This window comes from Panulirus ornatus, chromosome 6, assembly GCF_036320965.1.
Source record: "Panulirus ornatus isolate Po-2019 chromosome 6, ASM3632096v1, whole genome shotgun sequence".
NCBI classification, from domain to species: domain Eukaryota; kingdom Metazoa; phylum Arthropoda; class Malacostraca; order Decapoda; family Palinuridae; genus Panulirus; species Panulirus ornatus.
This window is the reverse complement of record NC_092229.1, coordinates 21,390,082-21,417,386: the sequence shown is the minus strand read 5'-3', so window position 1 is coordinate 21,417,386 and position 27,305 is coordinate 21,390,082. Positions and strand designations below refer to the sequence as shown.

The following is a 27,305-nucleotide window of genomic DNA, read 5'->3' as shown; positions in this document are numbered from 1 at the left end:
TGATCGTAAAGTCGTGCGTCTTTGATACAACTGTCGGTTGTTTATCTGACCTACGAAAGCTGTCACATGTTTGGTTGTTGATTGCGATACAGAGTCGAGTGAGAATGAGAGAGATGTCTGGTGCGTCAGGAGCCAGGGAGGGATGTGGCCAGCAGCCAGGGACGTCGTCATATGTCTAGCTTTCGTGGGTAACATCCCTCTCAGCCTGTTGCTCTGCTGCCGCCCACACGCCCACGACGGTCCGCTGTCTACATTAACGTCCACGCCAGTTCACACCACTTACTGTCCACGACTGTGTACACCACTTATTGTCTTCGACTGTTTACAATCACGTATAGTCCTAGCTGTTTACACCACGTAGTGTCCCCATTTGTTTACACGAATTGCTGTTCCCGGCACACTTTATTTAGTGTGCCCGGCAGTTTAGGTATACCGGCATGCTTGGCTCACTCTGTGATTTATCCTCCCTGGCAGTTCAGATCATTAACGCCACCTGCCTGATCCAATACTGTATGTCCGGTGGTGTTTACATGGTTTACTGTTTCTGCCTCTTCACCTCAGTGTTAGGATAATAAGGGTGATGATAATGTATTGGTCACCTAGACGATTTGTATTAAACAGGTTGGGTCGTAATATGGCCTTGTAAGTCTATCAACTAGTGAAAGGACCTATTTCTCTGTATCTTTGATTAGCTTTAACGACATTATATATCCAGTCAATCACATTGGTTTTGAAATCTGCATTTTGTTGTAGTTCCCCCTCAGAAAAAACGAGACGTATAAAGCTAAGAACAGTGAGCGTTGGCACATGTGTTTTACCTAACGATTTACGAACAATTTTGCTTGATCTGTAAAACAATAAGATCCAGATTAGGAGATCGTGGAGAATGGTAATCTCTCGGAAAAAAATAGTTGAGGCAAGTTGAGGACAATGCCACAGTTGTTGTGGCTGGTATTAAGAACAGGATAAGAGGGCAGTGGTGAAAGGCATATTTCTTACAACCAGATTTGAAATTCAAGATACACCTGGTAAGCTTCATGCTGGTGGGTAGCAAGTTCCACAGCGGAGGCAACTGGTGTGAAATGGATCTGTGTAACTGAGAGGTTGTCATATGTGGTGCATGATGTGTTCCAGCAGCTCTTGTAGCATGGTGGCTGTCTTAGGCTCACGTTGTTTTAGCAAGTTGTTTAATCTCTCAAGCGTAAATTGGAGGGCAAGATCATTATATAATTGGTCCACTGTAAGTAGCGAGTATGGTATAGAGGTGGGCAGAGTGTGAGCAAGAAAAGGGACACCTGCGATTATTCTAATTACTAGCTTGTGGTCCATAACAATAGGATGCAGTAAGGTCTTGTGGGGCACCGCCCCAGATGTTGAGGCAGTGGAAGGTGTGGATAGACCAGAGAATGATGTATGGGGCCACTTGCCAGGTGTACAAGTAAGTTAGAGATGCGGGACAGTATCCTACATGTTGGTATCAAACTTTGATATTATTTTTATCTCTGCCGGACAGAATATGATTTCCTCTTGGGTGTGAAAGATACTGGACCATGTATTGTTGATACTGGACCATATATGGTTGATACTGGACCATATATTGTTCCTGTCTGTTCACGTAATTTGCTGTCCCAAGCTATTAAGGTCATTTACTGTCTGTGTTGGATCACATTATTTACTCTCCTTGGCTGGTCTCGTCATTTACTATCTCTGGGTGTTTGCATCATGTATCATGTCGAGCTCTTCACATCATTTATAATCTCAGACGCTTGTGTCACTGTAAATCACTCTTATCATATTTTCTATAACGCTCACTACTTTGTCTGGCTGCTCGAGCGACTTACCTACTCAGCCTCTCCCAATTTGTTACCATGTCAAGATATTTACATGATTCGCTGCCTGAGACTTTTTCCGTAATTTGCTCATTCTCTCTCTCTCTCTCTCTCTCTCTCTCTCTCTCTCTCTCTCTCTCTCTCTCTCTCTCTCTCTCTCTCTCTCTCTCTCTCTCTCATTGTTCAGATGGGTTATTCTCAATCGTCCAGTTGTATGAACGTTGAGTCAGAGCTTAGTCTTTAGCTTATCATATCATGAAGGTAATTGATGCTCACGTGCATGGTCACATCTTAGGTTGAATTTGGTTCCAGATATGTGTTGTTTTACCAACGTGTTGTTGTATGGTTGTGGATACAGTGCTGAGGTGCAGGATTGTGGTACCTGCTAGTGGTTCTTAGTTGTTGTTGCATACCATTGGATTCTTTAATACTTGCTGTATACCACTGGATAGTATATTACCTGCTAGTAGTACTGGGGTGTTGCTGTGCACCTGTGGACACCTGCTAGTGGTGTGGCCATATACCGTTGCACTCTTTAGTACTTGTCCCTGCCAGTGGTACTGAGGTGTTGCTGTATACCAAAATAGATATTGCGGTAACCTGCTAGTGGCATTGAGGTGTTGCTGTATACCACTTGGTACTGTTGTACCTGCCAGTGAACATAGGTGTTGTTGTATACCACTAGGTACTGTTGTACCTGCCACTGAACTGAGGTGTTGCTGTATAGCAGTAGATACTGTTGTGCCTGCTAGTGGTCCTGAGGTGTTGCTATATGCCACTATGGTACCTGCTACAGGTACTGAGGTATTGCTGCATACCAGTGGTTCCTGTGGTACCTGCCGCTGGCCATGATAACAGGCTGCTGTGGCGGGGTAGCGGACTCAGGCAGATAACACGGAGCCAGGATGTGTATATTTAGATCACCTCTCAGGTTTCCTGAAGGACTTAAAGGCTGACCTTTGACCCGTATGATTCCCCTCCGTGCGTCTCTCTCTCTCTCTCTCTCTCTCTCTCTCTCTCTCTCTCTCTCTCTCTCTCTCTCTCTCTCTCTCTCTCTCTCTCTCTAAAGAGATATAGCACAGAACAGAAGATAAAAGTAACTGAAATCAGTAGATAGATTGAAGAGCATGGGAAAGAAAAATAGGAGTGACGGAGAAAATGAAGAGAAAGCTTGATAAAAAGAACTGACTGCTGACGAGGAATGATGAAATCCCATGAGGTAAACTGAGGATGAATAAAGTGAGAGTTATGCAGAACATTGACGGGAACGCAAGAGTTGTTATTGTCGTACAGGAGCAAAACAAAAGACAAGAGATCAGAGACTGAATGCTCTTAAGTTGGCGAAAAACATGAAAATGACTCCCAAGGAATTGTGCAAGATGTTAACTGAACGATTCAAATCAGTATTGCGCTCAAAATCCATGAAGGAATTTAATGAACTGTTGAATCATCATGATGATAATGCAGTCCTAGATGATGGGATGTCGGCAAATGATATTAGGAAAGCAGTTCTTCAGCTTAGAGAAAATTTAGCCTAGTGACCGAATGGAATCCCAGCCATCTGTCTGAAGAGTATTAAAACAGGATTGGCAAAACCAGTGATATCAGTGATGGGATAAAGTCCTGACGGAAGCATAATAGCAGACAAACACGAGATAACATATATAGTGTCTGCAGAAAACCTTATCCGCCCCTCATACATTTTCACAGGCGGTTGTCACCCTTACATTTTAGTAATGTGTCATCTCTCCTTTGGCCTTGATTACCATCTTCAGACGTCTGGGTAAGGAACTGGCAAGGTTACTGAAGCATTATAGGTCCATGTTTTTGGTTCATAGAGTCTTAAATCTCCTGCATGAAGCCAGGCACTAATGAGGTGTTGCAGGAAGCAGCTGCCTGATTATGCGTTCTGAGCTCCCAGTGCACCTAGAAATCTCACATGTACCCACGTTTTGTTCCTGCCAGGTGAGGATTCGGGCTTTCTTCTTTTTAGAAATACGAGACCCAACCATTTTGTAACACAGATGGAAGTTAGGCAGCGCCCAGACGCGAAATTCCCATGACGTGGCAGTCTGGAAGAGTAGAAAAAAAAAAAAAAGAAATCCTTCCCTGAAGATAGCTTGAGTCACACTGAGGCGGGTTGTTAGTGCTCACACATATAGAAACACTGGTCTCAGCGACCAGATGAACGAGATAATTTCACCCTGACATCGTCATATTCTTGTAACTACAATAAACCTTAGCTGTGTATCGCATTTGAAAATATATATGGGGAGGGGGGACAGTGTTTTTTTTTTTTTTTTTTTGCGGGCACTGTATAACGCCAATACGCAAAGAAGGATCTAAGCTAATACCTAGATTGTATAGACTAGTTTGCTTGAGTCCACATGTAGTAAGAACCTTTAAAGGTCTGACAAAAGGACATATAGTAGAACATCTGTTCAAGAACAACAAAATAAATGAACACCGACGTTGATTTGTACCGGAGAGAAGTAACACCCAGTTATTAGCTTATTACTGTAATGATTATGACATTTTGATTCGGGGAAAAAGACCTGAATTTGTTTTTCTCGAATTTTTTTAAAGCATTTGACAAAGTAAACCACATAAATTCCCTGGTGACAGAGTTAAACGTAAAGTGTAAAATAGGGAGGTGGATCAAAGAGATTGCTAGCAAACAGAAAATTCAGAAGAGAAGCAGACGTGACCGTGTGTGATGAAGATGGTCTATCGGGAGTCTTACAGAGAACGGCGATGGCCTTGATCTTCTCCCCGGGGATAGCGTCAGACGTGGACGAAGAAGTACACAGAAGTATGGTCAGGTGCTGTACTGGTGACACGACTGGAGTAAGCAAAATCATGAGATCAGATATGATCAAAAAGAGGTAGATAAAGAGACTTGGATACAAGCTGCTGATGGGCAAAAGTGAATCTGTTGGAACTTGACGAAGTTTGATTTGAGCAAATCAGTCATGTAGTAGTAAACACTACACGAATGATGCAGTACATAGTACCAATAGGGAAGGTGATAGAAAATGACATAGATGTTCTAGAAAGGCATCATATATGTGAAACTGAAAGTCAAAGATCTTAAGAAAATAGCACTATTGAGCCCAATAGAAAGTGGCATGGTGATGATGAGAACTTTCACTACAAGAGAGAAAACTTGTGGTGAAAATGTTTAGTGCTGACGTAAGTGAAAATTATTGCATGTGTCGTATAATCACCAACCTACAAGTGCAGACAAACAAGTTAGAATTCTGCTAAACTTCGTGAGGAAAATCGAGAAGTTGAAATGTATTGAACCAACATGAGGGACTAAAGGAACTGAACGCTACGGCATAGAAAGGTGAAGTTAAAGATGTATGTTAACCTGCGAATGGCGGCAAATTGAAGGGGTAAAGAAAATACGAACTTCAAAGACTCACAGCTCAGGAGGAGAGAACAGAGTTATGATTGAGTGTGCAAGACCGGTAAGGTACATACTAAAAAGGTTTGGGGCAGAAATATACAAGGGCTCTGTTAGTAAGCTAGAAAGAGTATTCGCAGTGCTACCTGGAGAAATGAGAAAGACACATGGAACAGTGACAGATTCATTAAGAAGAAAACTTGATAGGTAGTTGAACCCAATTTAGTGAGTGTAGCGGCAGAATGAAACGGTATAGTTCATCAAAGCATGACGCGCTGGCATTGCCTGTTGGCAGAATCTTGTCTTTAGTACTTGAAAGTAGACACACACACACACACACACACACACACACACACACACACATACACACACACACACACACACACACACACACACACACACACACACACACACATTTTCTCTTTCCCATATGTGATATCAGCACGACGCCCCGTGCAGCTAGTCCACCTTTCAAGGTAAAAAGTAATGATACATAATACCCACAAATCTTGTGTTTTACCTTTCACACATGCAGCCGGGTGTGGCCGTCATGGCGCGAGGGTCAGCTCTCATGCGATGCCCAGCAAATCATAGGGTTCCTCATCGTGGAGTTAGGGGCACTGTATGCCAGACCCGAGGATCTGATACCGTTGCAATTACGCTGGCTTTTTGAACACGCCACCGTCGATGGTGTTGCCTGCGGTAATGGAGTGGTGTGTAGAGGGGCAGCAGGTCTCGCCTGGTCTGTTATCGCTCTATATCTGTGTCTCTCCCGCCATTCATCACATTCTGTGTCAGGTTCCCTGAAGGGGTTCCTTGTTCGGGGAAGTAGTGGCCACATTCTGACCATCGCCTCGTAGCATTTACCACTGGAGACGCCGTTTGAGACACCAGGCTTGTGTGATACCTGCTGAAGCAGATGTTAACGTCATCGACGCAGCGAAGTCAGCGTAAAGAAAATGACAAAAATAAAATCACGTCCAAAGAATTTGATTCTTAGTTTTGTAAGTCTTGTATGTTCATAGGATCACTTTACTGGGTTCCAGCGGCGCCAAGACTGTGCCACGATCAGTCGTAGGGAAATGATCGATTCCATTGGAGTGAGAAGTTCTCCGACGACATTGGTGCTGTGTGCGTCCACTGACACCGATACAACCTCGTCAGAGTAACTTTTTATTCGCTGTGTAAGTAACCTCATGGACGCAGATTCCGGCAGCGCGTATCATTGTTATCATTATATTGTAGTTAGCAAAAGTCTGTTCCACCTACCCTAACCTTTTACGAAGGTTAGGGTAGGTTGTTATGTTTTATTTGGGTTGATATTACCAGATCTCTCGTATCAAGATGTTGTTTTACTAAAGGATGACATTATTAGCCTAAGAAAGATATTCTAGCGTTCTTGAAAGTGATTGCTGCAGGTGAAATAGAGTCCTGTTGACTGTAACGATTCCAGACACATAATTTGTGTCGAATTCTCGTTCGCCCGCGTCGCTAAGTTAACATTCTTCTTCGCCGATTGTGCCAGCAGCAGGATGATACGGAGAGTCACATACGTTCTTCCACCTGTAGTTAATTGTGAAACTGTGTGTGAACCCACTCTCTTCATATAACTCAGGTTGGTGAAGTTGTCCACACTGAGCGAGACAACTGGGTGTCTTCACGTATGGATATTAAGTTTGCCACATCGCCAGTGTTGCTGCGGAGGGAGTATCATCCATAGCTCTCCTCCCGGCCTCTGTTATGTAGCCTATGCTCTATATTTTTGCAAGAGACAGGCAGCGAGACTGCATGACCGTGTGTACACCGTATAGATTCATCCTTTTAGTTTTAACAAATGAATGACATTATACCTCGTGGACCCCCCAACTCCTCCCCTTGCCCCAGGAACAGATAACGGTTCACTGTAGTTAAGACTGTTCTTCCCGTGGTTGTGTTGACCTCTAGATATCACAAGCATGTGACCTTTATGGTTGTTCTGTTATTTTGATTGTTGATGTTTTTTGCCCGAATTTTTTTTTTTTTTTTTTTTTTTTTTTTTTACTTTGTCGCTGTCTCCCGCGTCTGCGAGGTAGCGCAAGGAAACAGACGAAAGAAATGGCCCAACCCCCCCCCATACACATGTACATACACACGTCCACACACGCAAATATACATACCTACACAGCTTTCCATGGTTTACCCCGGACGCTTCACATGCCTTGGTTCGATCCACTGACAGCACGTCAACCCCTGTATACCACATCACTCCAATTCGCTCTATTTCTTGCCCTCCTTTCACCCTCCTGCATGTTCAGGCCCCGATCACACAAAATCCTTTTCACTCCATCTTTCCACCTCCAATTTGGTCTCCCTCTTCTCCTCGTTCCCTCCACCTCCGACACATATATCCTCTTGGTCAATCTTTCCTCACTCATTCTCTCCATGTGCCCAAACCATTTCAAAACACCCTCTTCTGCTCTCTCAACCACGCTCTTTTTATTTCCACACATCTCTCTTACCCTTACGTTACTTACTCGATCAAACCACCTCACACCACACATTGTCCTCAAACATCTCATTTCCAGCACATCCATCCTCCTGCGCACAACTCTATCCATAGCCCACGCCTCGCAACCATACAACATTGTTGGAACCACTATTCCTTCAAACATACCCATTTTTGCTTTCCGGGATAATGTTCTCGACTTCCACACATTTTTCAAGGCTCCCAAAATTTTCGCCCCCTCCCCCACCCTATGATCCACTTCCGCTTCCATGGTTCCATCCGCTGACAGATCCACTCCCAGATATCTAAAACACTTCACTTCCTCCAGTTTTTCTCCATTCAAACTCACCTCCCAATTGACTTGACCCTCAACCCTACTGTACCTAATAACCTTGCTCTTATTCACATTTACTCTTAACTTTCTTCTTCCACACACTTTACCAAACTCCGTCACCAGCTTCTGCAGTTTCTCACATGAATCCGCCACCAGCGCTGTATCATCAGCGAACAACAACTGACTCACTTCCCAAGCTCTCTCATCCCCAACAGACTTCATACTTGCCCCTCTTTCCAAAACTCTTGCATTTACCTCCCTAACAACCCCATCCATAAACAAATTAAACAAGCATGGAGACATCACACACCCCTGCCGCAAACCTACATTCACTGAGAACCAATCACTTTCCTCTCTTCCTACACGTACACATGCCTTACATCCTCGATAAAAACTTTTCACTGCTTCTAACAACTTTCCTCCCACACCATATATTCTTAATACCTTCCACAGAGCATCTCTATCAACTCTATCATATGCCTTCTCCAGATCCATAAATGCTACATACAAATCCATTTGCTTTTCTAAGTATTTCTCACATACATTCTTCAAAGCAAACACCTGATCCACACATCCTCTACCACTTCTGAAACCACACTGCTCTTCCCCAATCTGATGCTCTGTACATGCCTTCACCCTCTCAATCAGTACCCTCCCATATAATTTACCAGGAATACTCAACAAACTTATACCTCTGTAATTTGAGCACTCACTCTTATCCCCTTTGCCTTTGTACAATGGCACTATGCACGCATTCCGCCAATCCTCAGGCACCTCACCATGAGTCATACATACATTAAATAACCTTACCAACCAGTCAACAATACAGTCACCCCCTTTTTTAATAAATTCCACTGCAATACCATCCAAACCTGCTGCCTTGCCGGCTTTCATCTTCCGCAAAGCTTTTACTACCTCTTCTCTGTTTACCAAATCATTTTCCCTAACCCTCTCACTTTGCACACCACCTCGACCCAAACACCCTATATCTGCCACTCTGTCATCAGACACATTCAACAAACCTTCAAAATACTCATTCCATCTCCTTCTCACTGTAGTTGCCCGAAATTATGGGTAGTATATTAAGGAGTGTAAATGAATATCGGATATATGGAACAGTGGCAGACAAGGTCCGTTTAATGAAGTACATTTTAAAGAAACGTCTGTAGAGAAATTGAAGACTACCCCTGGGTCCTGAACCATCCTTGAGAACACAGTGACTATCCTTGAGTCTTGAACCATCTGTAGGAACACGAAGACTATCCCTGGGTCTTGTATTACCTTTGAGAACGCGAAGACAATTCCTCGGTTCTCAATCACTCTTGAGAATACGAGTACCTGTGGGTCCTCCACCACTCTTGAAAACATGAAGACTATCCCTGGGTCCTGGATAGCCCTCTAGAACACGACTGCTATCCCTGGGTCCTGAACCATCCTTGAGAACACGAAGACTATCCCTGGGTCATGAACCATCCTTACAAGGCAGAGGCTTGTGGGAGGAGGGTGGGGAGGGGTATTGAAATGGCCTGGAGGCCGTTAGGACGCTCGTGGTGACCTTGGCCGCCAGTGATGGCAGCCGGTGTGGGACGGTGAAGCAGACTCCTAGGTCATCAAAGGCACTTCCTTGCCCCGCCCCCACGGCCGGCCCCACTCCTCCACATCCGAGTGCCCCCTGCAGCCATCATACACCCCAGACTAACATTTTATTCAGCTCAGACGCCGCGCTGGGAGTGTACGCGCTCACTAACTGATAACCAAGAGCACCCCAGGTATATGCTTCGTTAGACTGTGGGGAGGCATTGGTGCGTTCCATGTCTACCTGGTGGAAGTACCTGGCTAGGATATCCAAGAGTGGCGTGGCGTGCCCGGATATAACCCCGCCTGGTGCCTCGACGCTGCATCTTAACGTCTGACGTGTTGCCCCGTCCGTCTTGCCTGTCTGATACAACCGCCCGGAGTCTCGTCGTTAACAAGACGCTTCAGTGTCGGTCGGGTGATTTCGTATTCCCACAGCGTCCAGTGTCCACGTTCATATAAATACAGGGACCGAGAGTGGGCACGGTGTGCCCGAAGGTGGGGCGGTGCTGGGCCGAGCTGGGTCTGACGGGGACTCGCGGGGCCCTCGGCACTACCTGTCTCCGGGCCCCTCACTTCATGATAATTAAACTGTATCCTGTGTTTACCTTCATCCTGGATGGTTCAGTCCCCTCGAGCTCTCCTCTGTGGTAGCGCTTCGTACACTTGTTAACCTGCTACCACCCTCTTAATCCTTAGTGCTCGTGATCAACTGCTCTCATTACTTACGTAGATGAATACAGTCAGAGTTTAATTTCGGTCGGGTGTGAGTTGCGTAAGTATACGACTGATAGACCTAACTGTCGACCAGAGAATATAATTTTCTCCTAGGATGACGGAGGATAAGTCACAGTACACATTGAATGGCTCTGCAATTGTTAGGTCAAACTAGCATTAAACCTGTCTGATTTAACTTACATTAGTCTGTCACAAGTACAGCTTGGCTAATTGATAACAAGAAACGGTGGAATTACAACTTGCCCAACTAGCCAACCTCCTCTAACGTCCGTTAAGCACCGTAGCCAGCCTTCACATAAATCATCGGAGGTTACTTCATGTTAACATATATTTTCTCTATCCTTGGAGAGGAATATTGTGGCGGTGCGCCAGGGTGGTGGTGGTGGTGGTGGTGATGGGACGTTTGTCGTGGAGGAGACGGGGCCGACCTGCGGCCGGTGTGTGTGTGTGTGTGTGTGTGTGTGTGAGGAGGCTGCCCGTCCTCCCCCCGGCCTCCCAACATTCTTGCCAAGGTTGTGAGGTGCCCCTTACCCCTCGTCCAAGCAGCCCCTCGCCTCCCCAGGTATCATACACATTCATCTGTCGCTATAGATCTAGATTACCTTACGTAAGCAACGTCAGATTTTTCTTAGGCTTAATGCAGATGGACCTCATAACTTCATGTGGATGGCCCGGGTGTCCGTGCAGCACCGATCACTGCGCGTTATCAACTGGCAGAGTTTACCCCCACCATGGCGCTCGGTAGAAGACGGAGCGCCGTCAGAAAATAGGCTGAGGTATATTACATACCAAACTGGTGTAAGAACATTTAGTATAGTGTATGCCTCGTATTATCATGTAACCACTAGATAACTCTAGTTACGTTTTATAACTCACACTTCACCCTTACACAACCGGTAGGTGACGGACCTTTTAATAAAGGGTTGAAAATAAACTTGTGTTGAATATGATGGTGTCACAGCGTTTGCGGGCACTGACCCTACTACCACTGTCAGTGATAACTGGCCCAGCCTCCACCTCTTCCCGTAGTATCTTGCCAGTCCACGGTGTTCTGACGTCACCTCGTCTAATTTCATGCCGTTTCTGCCATCTGTCTAAATTAACATGACGTGCGGGAGGTGTGTGTGTGGGGGTGGGGAAGGAGGAGAGAGAGAGAGAGAGGGAAGGTGCCCAGGTGCAGGTCGGGAATCAGGTGCGTTGCAAGGCCTGCTGCCGCCCTGCATAGGAATGACCTGTAGCCTTGGTGAGGCGCTAGCTGCTGGTGCTACTGCAGCAGCAGCAGCCACAGGTCGTGGGTGAGTGTCCTGCGTGATGGGGTCGTCATCCTGGTGAAATTATCATTCCCGGCGCAGCAGACCGCTCGGCTGGGGGAAACTTCCGCCGCCGGGGTCTTGCTTTGCACGTTGACCCCTTCATTGCGACGGCACAATCCTTAACCATGGCCAGCGATCGTTGACCCTGACGGTCACGACCCTTCAGCATGACGCTCGACCTTCAAACACGACGCTACGACCCTTAAAGACGACCCCTGCTGTATTTAGGTATAATGGCCTGACCTCTGCCTTGACCCCCATATAGGGAACAGGTAAAAGACCACGCCATCATGCCCTGAGGACGTACCGTTGTGCCCAAGGGTCGTAACGTCGGCCTCGAAGAGTTGATGTAAGTTTTTCTGTGGAGAGGCAACGCCAGGTCCGGGTCTCGCCAAAGCATATAGAGAAGGTTGTCTTGCAGCAGCAGCCGGTGCTGTACGGCTGGTTAACCCGGCTGATGGGCAGGTGTTACTTCGTCTCTCGCAAAGCACCTGTCAAGGAGGCTGGGAAATTTTCATCAGAGATTAGGGAACCGCTAAGGCGGAAGGTTACGTGCTGTTCGCCGAGAATATCAGGTTCTGGATAATGTCATGATCGGCGATTTCATTGTGTGTGTGTGTGTGTGTGTGTGTGTGTGTGTGTGTGTGAGGTAAGACGTGTTGCACTCTCTGATTCGTGACAGTCCTCTTCGTACAACGATGTTGTTCGTCCATGGTTCCATCTCCGTCGTTGCGTGTTCCGTCCTCCCGCCCAGCTGCACAACCCATCCTCCCTTGCAGCAGAACTGGTGTTTCGTTCAGATGGTCGCTCACCTGCACTACCTCTGGGCCTAAACCAGCTACACAATCCCCACATGATCACTCCGCTTACCCAGGTGTGATGCCCTTCCCTTCACTCACCTGCACAGCCGCGCTCCTCATCCACCTTTACAAACTCTTCCCCTGGCAGTTGCACAGCTCCTCACACGGCCCGGCTTCACAGCCTCTCCCCACACTCAGGCGTACAGCCATTTTCCCTCACCTAGCTTCACAGCTCCTCCTCTGCCTGCTGCACAACAACTCACCTCGACCATTTTCACAATCCGTTCAACCCCCCCCCCCCCCCCAAACCACCCCCCACCCCCACCCCACCCCCACCCCACACGTAAAAGGTCCATCTTCTTGCCAAGCAGCACAACTGTTCCCTAACTCGGCTGCACAACCCCACAGCTGCACAACCTCTGCTGTTATGGTTGTAACAAATCCGTCTCATCCTTAGCTGGACCACCGGTCCACACACCAAGGTGAACAACCTTAACCATTGTTCACAGACCATCCCCTCACCTAGCTGCTCAGCTCTCACACCCCCACCTAGCTGCTCAGCCCTCACCCCTCACCTGGCTGCTTAACCCTCACCTCACCTAGACTCATGACCCCTTCCCTCACTTAGCTGCTCATCCCTCACTGAGACTCGTGACCCCTACCTTCACCCAGCTACTGCCTTCAAGTAAACTGCTCACCTCCTCCCGTTGCCAAGCTGTATAGCCCCACCATCTGTTCACTGGGTTGCCCTCTCCCTCGCCCATCTGTATAGGTCGTGCCCTCATGTAAATGCAGAATACATTCCTTTATCCAGCCGTACAACCCCTCACTCTGGACGGCTAGACATTCCTCCCTCACTCATGTGTGCGGTCCTTTTCGTCTGTCTTCACAACCCCTCCCCTGACCAGATGCTTATCTTCTCTCCTGGCCAGCTGTGCACACCCCTCACTTGACCAGCGGTGCACACCCCCCCTCACTTGACCAGCGGTGCACACCCCCCCTCACTTGACCAGCGGTGCACACCCCCCCTCACTTGACCAGCGGTGCACACCCCCCCCTCACTTGACCAGCGGTGCACACCCCCCCTCACTTGACCAGCGGTGCACACCCCCACCCTCTCCCGACCAGCGGTGCACATCCTCCCTCGACCAGCTGTGCACATCCTGCCTGGACTAGTTGTGCACCTCCTCTCCAGACCAGTTGTACAGCCTCTCTGCTCACCCTGCTGCACAGACCTGACCAAACCCAGATGCATAACCCATCCCTTGTTCATCTACGCACCTCCCCCTACCCACCCACCCACCCCTCGTTAAGCTGCAAATCTTCATCGCCCAGCTGGTCATTCCTTCGCCTCAGCTGCACCACTTCTCTTCCCCGTGCTGCACACACTCGCATAGACGCTCACTCTCTCATCGAGACACATGCCCACTCACCAAGATACATGGTTTCGTACCCAGAAACATGACCACACACCCAGATACATGGCCACACACCCATATATATATATATATATATATATATATATATATATATATATATATATATATATATATATATATATATATATAGCCGCACACCCAGATGTATGGCCACATTTCCCGGTACATGGCCAGACATCCAGATATACGGCCACACACCGAGATTTATGGCCACACTCCCAGGTTCATGGCCACACACCCAGATATATGGCCGCTCACCCAGATACATGGCCATTCACCTGGATGTATGACCCTTCACCTAAGATATACCTTCCCGTAGCTCAGATGCGCAGGCCTGAGGGTGGTGCTAGTGACTGCTACGGAAGACGCTAACAGGAAAAAAAATGAGGAAGTTTAGACACACGTGTAAACGGTGCAGCTAGTCTGGCCAGGTAAACTGAGACGTGATTTAGTTGCCATCAAGAATTCCGTCTACCATTCCATAACGCTCGCTCTGGTAGAGTGGCAGGTACAGTTGGTGTATATCCTCGAGCATAACCCAGTAACATATTCACGCCACAGCTTGATGTGATGGGATGGAGTTACGCAGCTGTGAATTCCCGGAGTGGGTTTGTGCGCGTGTCATACGGTGCCTGCCTTGTGCCTGCCCTCCTTCCACATTACAGGCACTGCCCGCTTTATCCAGCATCCCGTTTATAACTCGTTAACACACACACTTCCCAGGTGAATCACGCCTCACACACACGCCCGGGCTGCCTGGCTGCTGGCCACCATGTAAACAACCAGGCTCGAGCCGAGGTGAGGAGACGACACGCATGTAAACTGCTTCTCTGGTGGTATGTAAATTCATGCTGATCGTGAAGCTCTAACCGAGTATGTATAGTAAAGATTTACATTCCGGCACTTCAGTTATTTTATTTTTTTTTTTTTTTACAAGATGTAAGGACTCATACTAATGACAGAATTACCTGGTAGGAAAAGTCCCAAGAAACGTGTGCATCATCGTCTGTTGTCGTCATGAACATGTACATGATGACCTACGCCGTTTCATATACGTATATGGTCGAGGGTGGCGCGCCGTGCGTGTCGTCTCCCAGAAGCCGTTTAGGTTTTGGATGTGATCGTGCGCCCGGGAGTGCAGTTGACCGGCGCTGAGGCTGCTGCCATTATTCAGAACAAAGTGTCGTACAGTCTCGAGGCAGGAATGAAAAGTAAAACGAGAAACAAAGTCTAGAAAAAGAAGTCATCATTATTATATATATGCACTCTGACTCACGACACTTGGATATGATGGTCCGACCTCTGACATGATTGTCTTCATCGATTCCCAGTTAGTGATGGGACGTACAGGAAAGTCTCACTACAACTACGGCTATGTATTCTTTTTATGTAATTTTATAACCTACTTGCACGGGTGGTTGTCGGTAGGCGACTTAACTACACGTTGATAGTGAAGGAAGTTGTTAATTTAGGGAAAGAGTGTATGGACACAGTAAGAGGAAGATTTTAAGATCAGACTGCTGATAGCATAAAGCAGCAGGTCAAAGGTCACGCCATTGCACCGTCATGCTCAAGAAGTTACACATTGAATTTACCTTGGTTTTGTTAACTTAAAGTTTCCTTTCCAAGAAGTCTGGATATATTGGATTGGACAGTTTAGGTACATCGAGGAAGGCGATGTATGTAGGTGGAGCTCACAGATCGTAAGATGAATGATCGAAAGGTAGAGTGACTGAAACGTAGATTTTCAGTATGTAACGAGAGAAATTTAGTTAACATTCTAGGTAAGGCTGTTCATCTGTATCCTGGATATATCTATCGAAATCATGGTGTAAGGCTGGGTAGCTGTTCCCTTACAGCTGTAGTCGTATAGTTTAGTGTTGGCACTGGAGTGCTAACCTCTCTCTGGCTTTGCTCCACTTCACCTCTTTCATTCATTCAGGATGCCACCCTGTTGCTGATAGACAGCGTAACACTTAGGGTTTTACTAAATATCACATCTAGTTAGATGTGTCATTACTCAGTTGCCACAACTTTCTTAAGATATTATTAGCAAAGTAAATTGTGGGACGAACAGTCACCTGGCACACGTAGCTCCGTCACTGCCAATTTCACGGCTGGACGACCCCTAACAAGACGCAACCTGCGGCAACACTTAGTATGTAATTTACTGAAACAGTCTATACGCCAGGAGGGTGCCCAGGGAATTACCGAAATCGCGCGCCCAGAGACTTACCGGAATCGCCTCCGTAGTGACTGGATGGCTTGGAAAGCGTTGTTCTCCATTACTGGACACGAGTCTATGGTGACTCCCAGCGCCTAGGCTGTTAACGCGCCGCTTATAATTCTTATGGAGTCGTTGTGCGCCAGATGAAATGATGTTTTTTTTGAGATCACATGATTATCGATACCATGTTTACAAGATACCCTTTCTGATTCTTTTAGTCAGATAAAGGCTTATCATACCCTGATGGTGCTAATCACCTCATGAATTTTTGATCTGGTAGTGCGGGGCAGAGGCAGGCTGTGTGTGATGATCAACTGCGAGGCTTCGCCCAGACTTACAACCTAACAACACCTGTTGGTGGTCCAGCCAAGATATTTGGTAGGCGTGGACCCTCTGACCACGTTCTCATAATCTAGGCAAGATGGTGTGGAGATTTTGTGAAGATTTATGTTTATCGTTGAACGTGTTGAATATCTCATAGTATTAATGAATAGTTTCTGCCAGCCCCGTAACCTGTGGCCGCAGGATACCCATGTTTTTTGCCGTGCCGGGTGCTGTCCTCTGGTTTCGCCTAGTATGATCCGTCTCGCAGACGCTGGGTGTATCAGGAGCTGCAGGCTAGACGGGTGTTCCCTAGTGGGTCTGGCCAAGTGTTCATTGTCTACGTCGAGAAATGTTTCCTTCAGTGGTTTGACGTCTTCTCTGATGAAGAGTTGTTTATGCTGTATCTTATATTGCCCTGAAGCGATGGTTGAACTCCTTAACAGACAAGGTTGACGGTGAGAACCTGCTGGCAGCTCGTCGTGAAATCCCTCGTTATCTACCGAATTTTTGCCAGCCACGTCAGAATTCCTTTACTCGCTAAGAACTTCCCACCTCGTACCATTAGAACGGTGTGGTGGTTTTATTCACTCGCGAAAGTTTTCCTCTGTGGGCGTGAAGTCCTTCCTGTGGTGGTTTCCTTTCTTCTTGTCAGCTTGAAGCCAGCTGACTGCGGAATCCAAATTACCCCGGAGCAAAGAAATTGAAGACGTCGCTCAATTGACGAGTAAATTAGATGTATGAGGGCGAGCGGCCAGACGGTCTGGCCCGCCAGCCACATAGCACCACCTGTCATACCACGCTGCCCTACTCCGCCTGTCACATAGCACCACCTTAACCAGCCTGTCACACCACACCGCCCTCCGCCACCTGTAACACAGCACCGCCCTCCCGCACCTGTCACACAGCACCGCCCTCCCGCACCTGTCACACAGCACCGCCCTCCCGCACCTGTCACACAAATCCCCTCCCACCCATCCCTGCCACACAGCAGCCCTTCCCCCCCACCTGCCTCACAGCATCGTCTTTTTACCCCGCCTGCCGCACAGCATCGTCCTCCTCCACCTGCCACAAAGCACCTCTCCCCCGCCTACCACAAAGCAGTCCTCCCCCTGCCTCTCGGGGGAGGTATAACTACAAGTTCTCAGAAGTAATAGATTCAGCGGCAGAGTCTTGCCCCTCCTCCCTCCTCCCGCCCTCCACTTTCCTCTCCCTACGTGCACCCAGGGTAGTAACATTTGCGGTAGTGGGGAGGCAGGCGGGACTCGAGTCAGCGCTCGTAGATATAAACGTTATCTGATTTGTGTTGTCCCAGTCCCCTTTTTTTTATTATTAATTCTTTGCGTTCTTTCAGGTAGCATCTTAACCCAGACACTCATCGTTAAGGAACGGCTGCTTACTTTTCATTTCACATTTCGCCCAAGTTCCTCTGTACTCGCTCAGATTCCGACCTCCTCATTTCGTGCTTCCTCCTTGACTACCGACAAAGCTTTACCCCGATATCTTTTTGCACTGCCATCCCCTGGCCATAATCCCCACATTCCTCGCAGCCGTCGTCACCGCACTGCCCTGGCACCTGTCGTCTCCATCCTCATATCTCCCATACTTAACTGTCTGGAAAGATTATATTATCAGTTCACAGTGGGCCTGATCGTCATCAAGGTGGTATTTTTGCAACAGTCTGTAATACCATCCCGCCTCATCCCTCTGCCATCGTTACTACGTTACGCTGCATCGCACAAGGGTTCTCTGTGGCACTCTGTGCCTCACTGTGCCGTATAGCATTTCACTGTACCGCAGTATATTACTGAGCACTTATATTTACTTGCACCGAATCATCACATCGTATGATTACATTGTTATCACAACCTTACATAGTAGATTAGTATACTACAGGACAGTGTTATTTACAGTGTACCAGTGTAATACTGTGCCCTTGTTGTTTATAATGTATCATAATGTTTACATAGTACTATGCACTATGCATATTGTATCGTAAAGTTTTGCGGTATTACTGCAGCACACTGTACTGCAGTTTACCCCACCACTGTAATAGGAACGTGGTCCATAACATTGTAACGCTGTATACTGACCTTACCCGGTTGCCGCGCATTGTGTGAGTGTACGACCATGCACGACATTGACGTACCCTGTATCAGACCACACTGACGTACAGTAAACTGCATCGGAGAACACTGCAGCCGCCTGCGGTGTTGTTCACTTAAGTTTCATATACGACAACAGGTTTCATCTTCCATTTGCAGACGGTATCCTGCAGAACAACTTTGGTTGTGAACACTGCAGGCGGAGTGAGTCACCCCACCCATCCTGAACGTATATGCCTCCCGAGACATTTGTCTTCGTCTTGTTACCAGATGCCGGGCTCAGGGATAGAAATATGGGCGTCGTAGGTTATCTGAACATTGGTCAAAACCGCATGAAAGAAAAAAAGATGTGTGCAAGTTGAAGTTTTTTTGCAACACGTGTTGAGTACTGGTAGTTTGTCTTCCTTGACTTGCACGTACATAGGTTTTGCAGGGAGGTATTCCCCGTCCCTCCCTGTGTTGTGTCTAGTGCCTAGTTCCTTGTGTTGTGTCTAGCAGTCTAAAACTTTTTTTTTTTGTCTTCGTAAGAGTAACACGGATGAGCAGCACTGGTATGCAACTTACTGTATGGGAACTTGATGTCTGAAGTTGGTACAGGAGGCCAACATGTGTATTACATATATGACGTGAATGTTTTACAGTTTGCATTAATTTTTAGAACTGTTGGATTATTAAACACAACTGATATGTAAATGAGAAACAGTTGTATGAAGTTATCTTTAAGGCTGTGTATTTTCAGTGGAGTTATTAAAGTGAGGACGAGTTAAGTGATCAGTGCAACAACAGACCCTGGGAACCATTGTGGCAGTCATATGTGTCGAGGAAACAGGTTATACGCATGAGCCACGGAGGAACGAGTTCCCGGGGGACTCACAGCAGGTGCGGGCCTCGACCTCACCCACGGTTAATGTAGCCCCACGGGAAGGAAGACTGGGCGGGTTCCTTCCAGCCCATACAACCCACGCTCCACCCGGCCGACCCTCACCCTCGCCCATTTCTACACCCTTTCCGGAATATATCTGCTGAGTGGAAGACAAGCTGGGCGACTCTGTGCTGCACCTCTGAAAATAAACTTACCAGCAGGACTGGAGGTGTGAGGAGCCCCAGGTGTTCTCCCCCCCTGGGGCAGGGCGAGTGCCTGGGGCCAAGGTGAGGGTGGCTGGAGATGTGGAGGGTGGTCCGTGGCGAGCGTTGGTGATGGTGGTGGTGCTGGCCACCTGCGGCGACTACGCCTCCGTGTGGGACTCCACCTCCCTCTCCTCGGGGGCATCCTACGCTGAGATCGTCGACTCCCAGGTAAATGTTGTTTCCTTATGACGTCTTAGGTGGCGTGAGCGAGTCGCTGGTGTGGGTCCTTCCTGCCGCTCAGTACTCGTTGCCCACCTTCCGGTATGTAACACTATTGTATTACATCCAGTACGTGTCATTCTTCATGGTACTGTATTTCGTGTTGTACAGATGCATGATTATATATATATATATATATATATATATATATATATATATATATATATATATATATATATATATATATATATATATATTTTTTTTTTTTTTTTTTTTTCATACTATTCGCCATTTCCCGCGGTAGCGAGGTAGCTTTAGGAACAGAGGACTGAGCCTTTGAGGGAAATCCCCACTTGGCCCCCATCTCTGTTCCTTCCTTTGGAAAATCAAAAATGAGAGGGGAGGATTTCCAGCCCCCCGCTCCCTTCCCTTTTAGTCGCCTTTTACGACATGCAGGGAATACATGGGAAGTATTCTTTCTCCCCTATCCCCAGGGATATATATATATATATATATATATATATATATATATATATATATCATAGTTATCCAATTTTACCATAAGATATTCTCATGCCGGTGAGTGAGTATGTTGAACTGATGCACTGAACCCTGTTTCATTCCAAGGATTCGGGACGTGAAACATTTCATGATCACTTTTCCTCGGGTTACTCGGTTGTTTCTTTAAGCAGTATATATATATATATATATATATATATATATATATATATATATATATATATATATATATATATATATTATCAACTGGAGGAACTGATGTAAGTCCTTACTTATACATTGAATTAGAATATCAGTGAAAATTAGGATAGACATTTTTCCAACATTTTTCCAAGTATATCCCCTCATAAGCTGGTGCAGGTGGAGATAGGTCCATGACAGCTGGAGTTGTGGTGGCGTCGGCACCGTGGGCTCCATGCAGTGCAGGTGTTGCCTCACGTGCACAATGTGTGCTGGTTTTAAAACACTTTGATCATTTCACGTACAGACGGACTACATGTGCGAGTTGTAGTATGACGAACAGTGTTCTAGGAGTCAGGACGCGTATGATAATGACAGCTTTTAAGGCAAGGAAAGTATACCGTAAAAAGAGAGGGTCAGTTAGAAAACCTAAACTGTCCTCAGATGTTAGTATAAAACAGGAACCTTAGCCAGGTACAGAAGTATGTTGTGCAGAGGCTTTGGAAACTTTGAATCATTAACGTTGGACGAGACGAACGAGGAATTCAGTGCCATTCATCTATCCACGGCTGTCCATCGCAACTGTGTACTACCGTCCATCCTGAACACACACACACACACACACGTACTCCCCCCCGCTCACTATCCTCCCATCTAACCCATGGTTCTTCCTGACCACCACCCATCCCCTCCCTCACTGAAATAGTAATCCGGGACACCCAGGATTGCCTACAGTGTTTATAAATATTAATGTCGCATCTTGATATATGTCGTGCAGTAATATTTGTGTGTGTAAGACGAGTTGAATAAGACAGGTTCAGTAGGCGATTAGTGATGAGGAAGCGATGCATATGTAATAACATGACACAGTGACACAAGATAGTGATGCCTGGATTATCTCATCGACGAAGGATGTATTATTCATGCTGGCGTGTGGGTGAATATTGTCCTGGAATTCTTAACGTTCCACGTTAGTGTATAACAAACCCTGTCTGCCAATCCTTCCTGTAACATGGATCACAGTGAAATGAATACATATCATTGTATTCTCGTTCAACACCCCGACCAGTTTTCTTTCCTTTCCTGGGTCACATACTTCAGCTGCGCTGATAAGAAAGTACAACCCTTCACAGACCCCTCCCTCCCATCCATGTTCTGACCATCTCGCTGGGCACTCCTCGCCATTTGGTTATGTATGGGTGTTGATCATCCTTGTCCAGGCAGGTCAGGGTCAGAAGTATTGTTAACCATGTTACTCATCTCTGTGAACTTGACGTAAGTTGCATGGACGTTAGTGGTAAGACATCTGTGTATTGTCGTGTAGTACAGCCATCTTACTTGACTACGCCTGACTTTAGCGGATGTACTGTGCACTCGTCATCTGGAGATGATCACATTACGTGTAACACACACACACACACACACACACACACACACACACACACACACACACACACACACACACACACACACACCGCACTTAGAGAAATACAAAGAGCTCATAGAGAAGGTTGAGAGGAAGGCAACAAATTTGGTACCAGAGTTAAGAGAGCTGAGTTATAGGGAAAGGCTAGAGGCTTTAAATCTGCCCGCCTTGAAAGAGAGAAGAGTGAGGGGTGACCCGATCACAGCCTGTATGTTTTTAAAACATTGATCATTTAGATGGTTCTTCCAGAGATGAAGGGATAGAGCAACCAGATAACATAACGTGAAATTAAGCAAGAAACTTGTTGTTAAAGTTATGCAAAGATACAGAGAAGTACTTTTATAGTCTAAGTGTAGTGAACAAATGGGATAGCATGACTGAAGTCATTAATGCAGGCAGCATATGCAAGTTTAAGAAGTGTGTGAATTTAGAGAATTTAAGAGATAGAGCTAAACGAGTATGAAACTCCCTCCCCATACAGTACACGTTGGCAGTTATGCGCACACACGCACACACACGCACACACACGCGCACACACGCGCACACACACACACACACACACACACACACACACACACACACACACACACACACACACACATGGGTTTACGCAGTTCGATAGACCCTCAACTATGAAGATCTCCTTTACCACCGTCTACTTCTCTTTTTTCTGAAGAGAGACAAGACCTGTGTTGCTGACACCTTCGTTAACTTCGTGAAAACTTTCGCCATACACAGTCATTACGAGACCATCAGGCGTGGCGCCAGGGTGGAGTCTCATGCCATAGCTTGCAGACATCTGTGTACTCCCGAGGGGCCATCTTCGTCGTCCAGTCCCCCAACTTTGAGGTCTCACGGGTCACACAGATGGGACCCTTGTGGGAACACATCCCTGTAAATGATGCCTTGATAGATGTACCCGCGTAGAGAAAGTACCTCGGCGACTCCGCCATCGGGGTCAACGTTACCCACACCTCTCCCGATTATGTCGCCTTTCAGAAGACCCTGAAGTAAAGTCTGCAGGACTAGACGACAGCCAACAACGACACCACCAGCTACACCAAGACCTTAGTCATGCACCTCAGCCTTGCACCCAATTATGTCTCACCCACTACTGTCTCGCTTGGCCACACCTCCCTCACCGCGTTTGAGAATATGTCTCATATGATGATTCGGGACCTGGTGTTAGTGGAAGTGGGGTAGTGGCATATTCATCGGTGGACAACGTGACTTACAACTCGGACGTAAACGGCTTGTTAGGTATGAAAGGCATTTGGTCGTTCACAAGGCCGTGGCCGGGGTTGTGCCACCCGCCCACACTTCTGTTCTCGCCGTGTTATTGCTGTTCACCAGCAGCCCACGCTCTCGGTCGTTGCCACACTCGGTGGATAGGTAGATGACTCCACACCCCGAGCTGATGTACATGCGATGCTTCCTGTGTTATCCTGGCGGCCTGGTGGGTTTATGGTGATCACTATCTCCTCACGTATCCTGCTGACTGATCGACTCCTCTGGACGCAGCAAGAGACCGCACTTTGCTAGATGGAAATGGAAGGATCCCCTCTCTGTCCTCCCTCTCCCTCCCTCCCGCCCTGCATCACTTTCCATCATTAAGGTCTTTACATTTTATTACCTTAAGTTCCCAGACTCGAAAAGTGTAACGGGAGGACGAGGAATACTTGCCACCACCTGGAGGTATTCGAATGTATTCAGCAGTGTGGATGTCTTTCACACGCGAGGGTCAGGAACTGCCAGTAATATGTGTTGCTGTCAGGAAATCCGGCAACTCATTGCGTGCTGATGGTAGAGAATAACAGGGGCATAAGAATAGCTATCGTAAAAATATCCAATTTTACGTGTCTTTAACTGGATTAACTATCTATCTGTCTATCTATCTATCTATCTATCTATCTATCTATCTATCTATCTATATATATATATATATATATATATATATATATATATATATATATATATATATATATATATATATTGGTCTTTAACAAACAACGTATGTAAGAAAATATGCTACCTGCTTACACGATACCTAAATAAGGAGGAAGAGTGAACCAACATATCGGCGTAGGGCAAATGGGTCAAGTTTTGAAGTTAGCTTGGGAGACTTGCTAAGTCGGACTGCCTTCGACTCTACTCTGTCAATTGAGGATGCAGAATTAGAGGCCCCCCCCAAAAAAAAAGAAAAAAAAAATATGAGAGCAGTACTCAATACAAGGACAGATCAATTAATGGTATAAACAAAGCAACAGTTGTTAAAAAAGAAATTTAGACTTGTAAACGGGGCACTCATTTTCTTTAGATTTTTAGAGGTAGACTTAGCTATTTCCATAATATGGGGTTTCCAAGATAGAGTGGACGTTACAGTAATGTCAAGTATGTTCATTGAGTCGAGAGGTGGAATTAAAGAACCGTCGAAAGATGGAAGAAAGTTTTGAGGCCCTTTTGATCAAGAGATGGTTAGAAACTGGATCTTGTAGGCATGAGACTTAACCAGGTTTCGTTTACTCCGCTGAGATATCCTGTCCAAGTATATTGAAGTTGTGTCGAGACGAGATACGGATCGAGTGAGAGATGTATGGGAGAATTGAACGATGTTGAGAAATGCAGTTGTTTGTTTGTGGAAAAGAGGAAATCGTTGAAAAAATTAGAAAAAGTGTAGGAAACAGGACAGAACCTTGAGGGACACCGCTATTAATGGAGAAAGTAGGAAAGGCTGATCCATCAACAACCACGGAGATAGATCGGCCAGAGAGGAAGCTAGATATGAGGGAGGGAAGCCAAAAGAGGGGGGAGCTTAGAGATAAGACCACGATGCCACACCGGGTCAAATGCTTTGGATACTTCAAGGGTAACTGCACAGGATTCCCCAGAATCTTTCACGGATGATGACCAGACATTACTAAAATAGGAAAGAATTATCACCTGTGGATCTCGCCTCACGGAAGCCATATTGGTGATCAGATAGAAGACGGTGAGATTCAAGATTTCTTAGGAAATGGGAGTTGAGGAGGGATTCAAAGACTTCGGAAAGATTAGATGTTTGAGATAGAAGAACGTTCAACTCTCTAAGTTCAGGGCTGTACCAACGCATGTTTCCAAGAAGAATGTTCTCGTCTTTTAATAGAAATAGAACAGACGAGCAAGCACAGGTGCAAGTTCAGAAGCAAACTCTATTAGTACTTTGGGATGGATGTCATCAGGACCATAATCCTTGCTTGTGTCCACAGAGAGAGCTGTTTTCGGGCAGTCCGAAAAGGGATTACAGGAAGAGGCATAGGATTAGTAAGAGGAACATCATGGGGTTAAGGAATGTTAGTCATCCAAGATGGAGTTAGAGGAGGAACGGGAACCAAAGAGAGTTACCTCAGAGAACTTTAACCTTTTCATGTATACTATGTTCTTAGGCACCTGTGTGTGTGTGTGTGTGTGTGTGTGTTTCTGTGTGTGTATGAACGTCCGGTGCTTACTGAAGGTGTGGGTGAAGGTCGCAGTCTGGTAGAGTGGCGGGAGTTTGGAGGTAAGGGGGCTTATGGTAGTATAAGTGGGACGCTCCCTGTACCTCCTCCTCCTCTTTTCTCAAGGTCTGGTAATGACCGCAATGGCTCCAACGGGAGGCATTACACCATCTGTCTTGTTTGTGCTGCCAGGGTACGTTGCCTCCTCCTCCTCTTCCTCCTCACACTCAGCCTCTGTGTGTCTTGCTCCTCCTCCTCCCATACTGTACTGCGTATCCTACCCATTCTTCTCGTGACTGCCCTGTGTTCTGTGTGTTATTATCACCCTCCATACTCGTGGTAGCAAGTACCCTCATTGTCTTGTCTGCTTGCTTTGGTCATCGTTACGGCTTTAGTCTTTTCTGTGTGCTTTTGTGGTCACTCCTGCCTTTGCAGTCTGACTTTTCTGTTTTCTCTTGCCTTCATCACTGCCTTTTCTTTTTGTTATAGTTTTCAGCATAAGAGAAAAGTTTTAGTCGAGGGAGCAGAATTGACAAGAGGCCTTCCAATGACCTTATTTGTAGGTATGGATTTTTTTGAGAGAGAGAGAGAGAGAGAGAGAGAGAGAGAGAGAGAGAGAGAGAGAGAGAGATTGAACAAACTAAAAGAAAATGTCGCGATTTTATGCTGAGAGAATGCGGAAATATGAATAAGTATGGAGGAAGATGATTATGTTTGTGATTCATCCTTTTCGACCGACGGAATAGTGAGGAACTGCCGCAAAACGGTAAGTCGACTTACTCACCCTCCCCACAACGACAGGTGTTAATATACAGGGACTGAAGACACACGCATAAGAGTTCCTGTCTTCGGCGGTCTCATTTGAGCGAATACAGAACTGCGCACAGCCTGTGCTGAGAGACACAGGAAGGGAGACGTGGACTGTAAAGTGTAGATTTCCGGCTGTAACTTGGACTGGTCTCAGGATAAGGAGTACACAAGGTAGGGTTGGCCTGTGTGTATAAAGCTATATCGTCTGGATTGAACTACTGGAGTCTACAGATTCCGCGATACTGTATGTTATCCAGATCGAACGTAGATGTTATAGGTCACACCAGCCACGTGATGTGGACGTGAAATCATAGTTTACACAACCGTTGATGAATGTGTAAAAGGGGTAACATTGAAAAAGTGGAAAGTGTACGTATGTAAACCAACGTAGAAAAAATATCTTTACGGAACGAGTCCAGTGGATTTCAAAATGACTCCTGTTGCCTCGGTAGGGTTTGTACTCAACGTGAATGCGAGAAGCAGTTCTTAACAGTTACGGTTGCTGCTCTGTATAGTAATTACTCGTGAAGTGAAAAAAGAAATCAAGGTGCATTATAACTTTTTGCAACAGTATACTCTACATTGTATACTTTTTTTATGCGCATATATATAAGGTAAGAAGGGCTACCACTGTGAGTTAAGACCCTTACATAGTTTGTCAATATCTCGTTCGTGGCGTCATATTGTCTAGCACAGGAAAGTTTTTTATTGGGTGAACAACTCCACGACGCCCTGCAGGGGACGGACCACATGGCGTTCCTCCTCCTCCAGTTTGAAGGAATATAATTATAAACTTGCGGCCGCACTTTTCCTTGTCTCTCGCCTGTGTTTAAAACCAAAAGTTTCCCCAGTATGGAAACATATTGACACAGCCTCTCCTGAAGAAGGATAAGTGTTCCAGACCTTCCAAGTATCATCCTATTGCTCCTACTGCAAAGGCTTCTGAGTGTCTTTTGAACTCCCATATTTTTTTAACATCATGAATAACCATCTCTCTCTCTCTCTCTCTCTCTCTCTCTCTCTCTCTCTCTCTCT

At 46.3% G+C, this 27,305-nt stretch overlaps 1 protein-coding gene across 15 annotated transcripts in view; it reads left to right on the top strand.

Annotated features, from left to right (window-relative positions):
* by (focal adhesion protein tensin) overlaps positions 1 to 27,305 on the top strand; it is a 1,595,780-nt gene that overhangs the window by 616,222 nt on the left and 952,253 nt on the right. For 3 of the 15 annotated variants that reach the window (XM_071662721.1, XM_071662734.1, XM_071662722.1), the window contains exon 2: positions 19,315 to 19,871. The exons of the other annotated variants lie outside the window; for them this stretch is intronic. In XM_071662721.1, coding sequence (XP_071518822.1) covers positions 19,773 to 19,871 — 99 coding nt within the window. In that variant the 5' untranslated portion in view covers positions 19,315 to 19,772. The remainder of the gene's footprint in view (positions 1 to 19,314; positions 19,872 to 27,305) is intronic. 15 annotated transcript variants of the gene reach the window in all.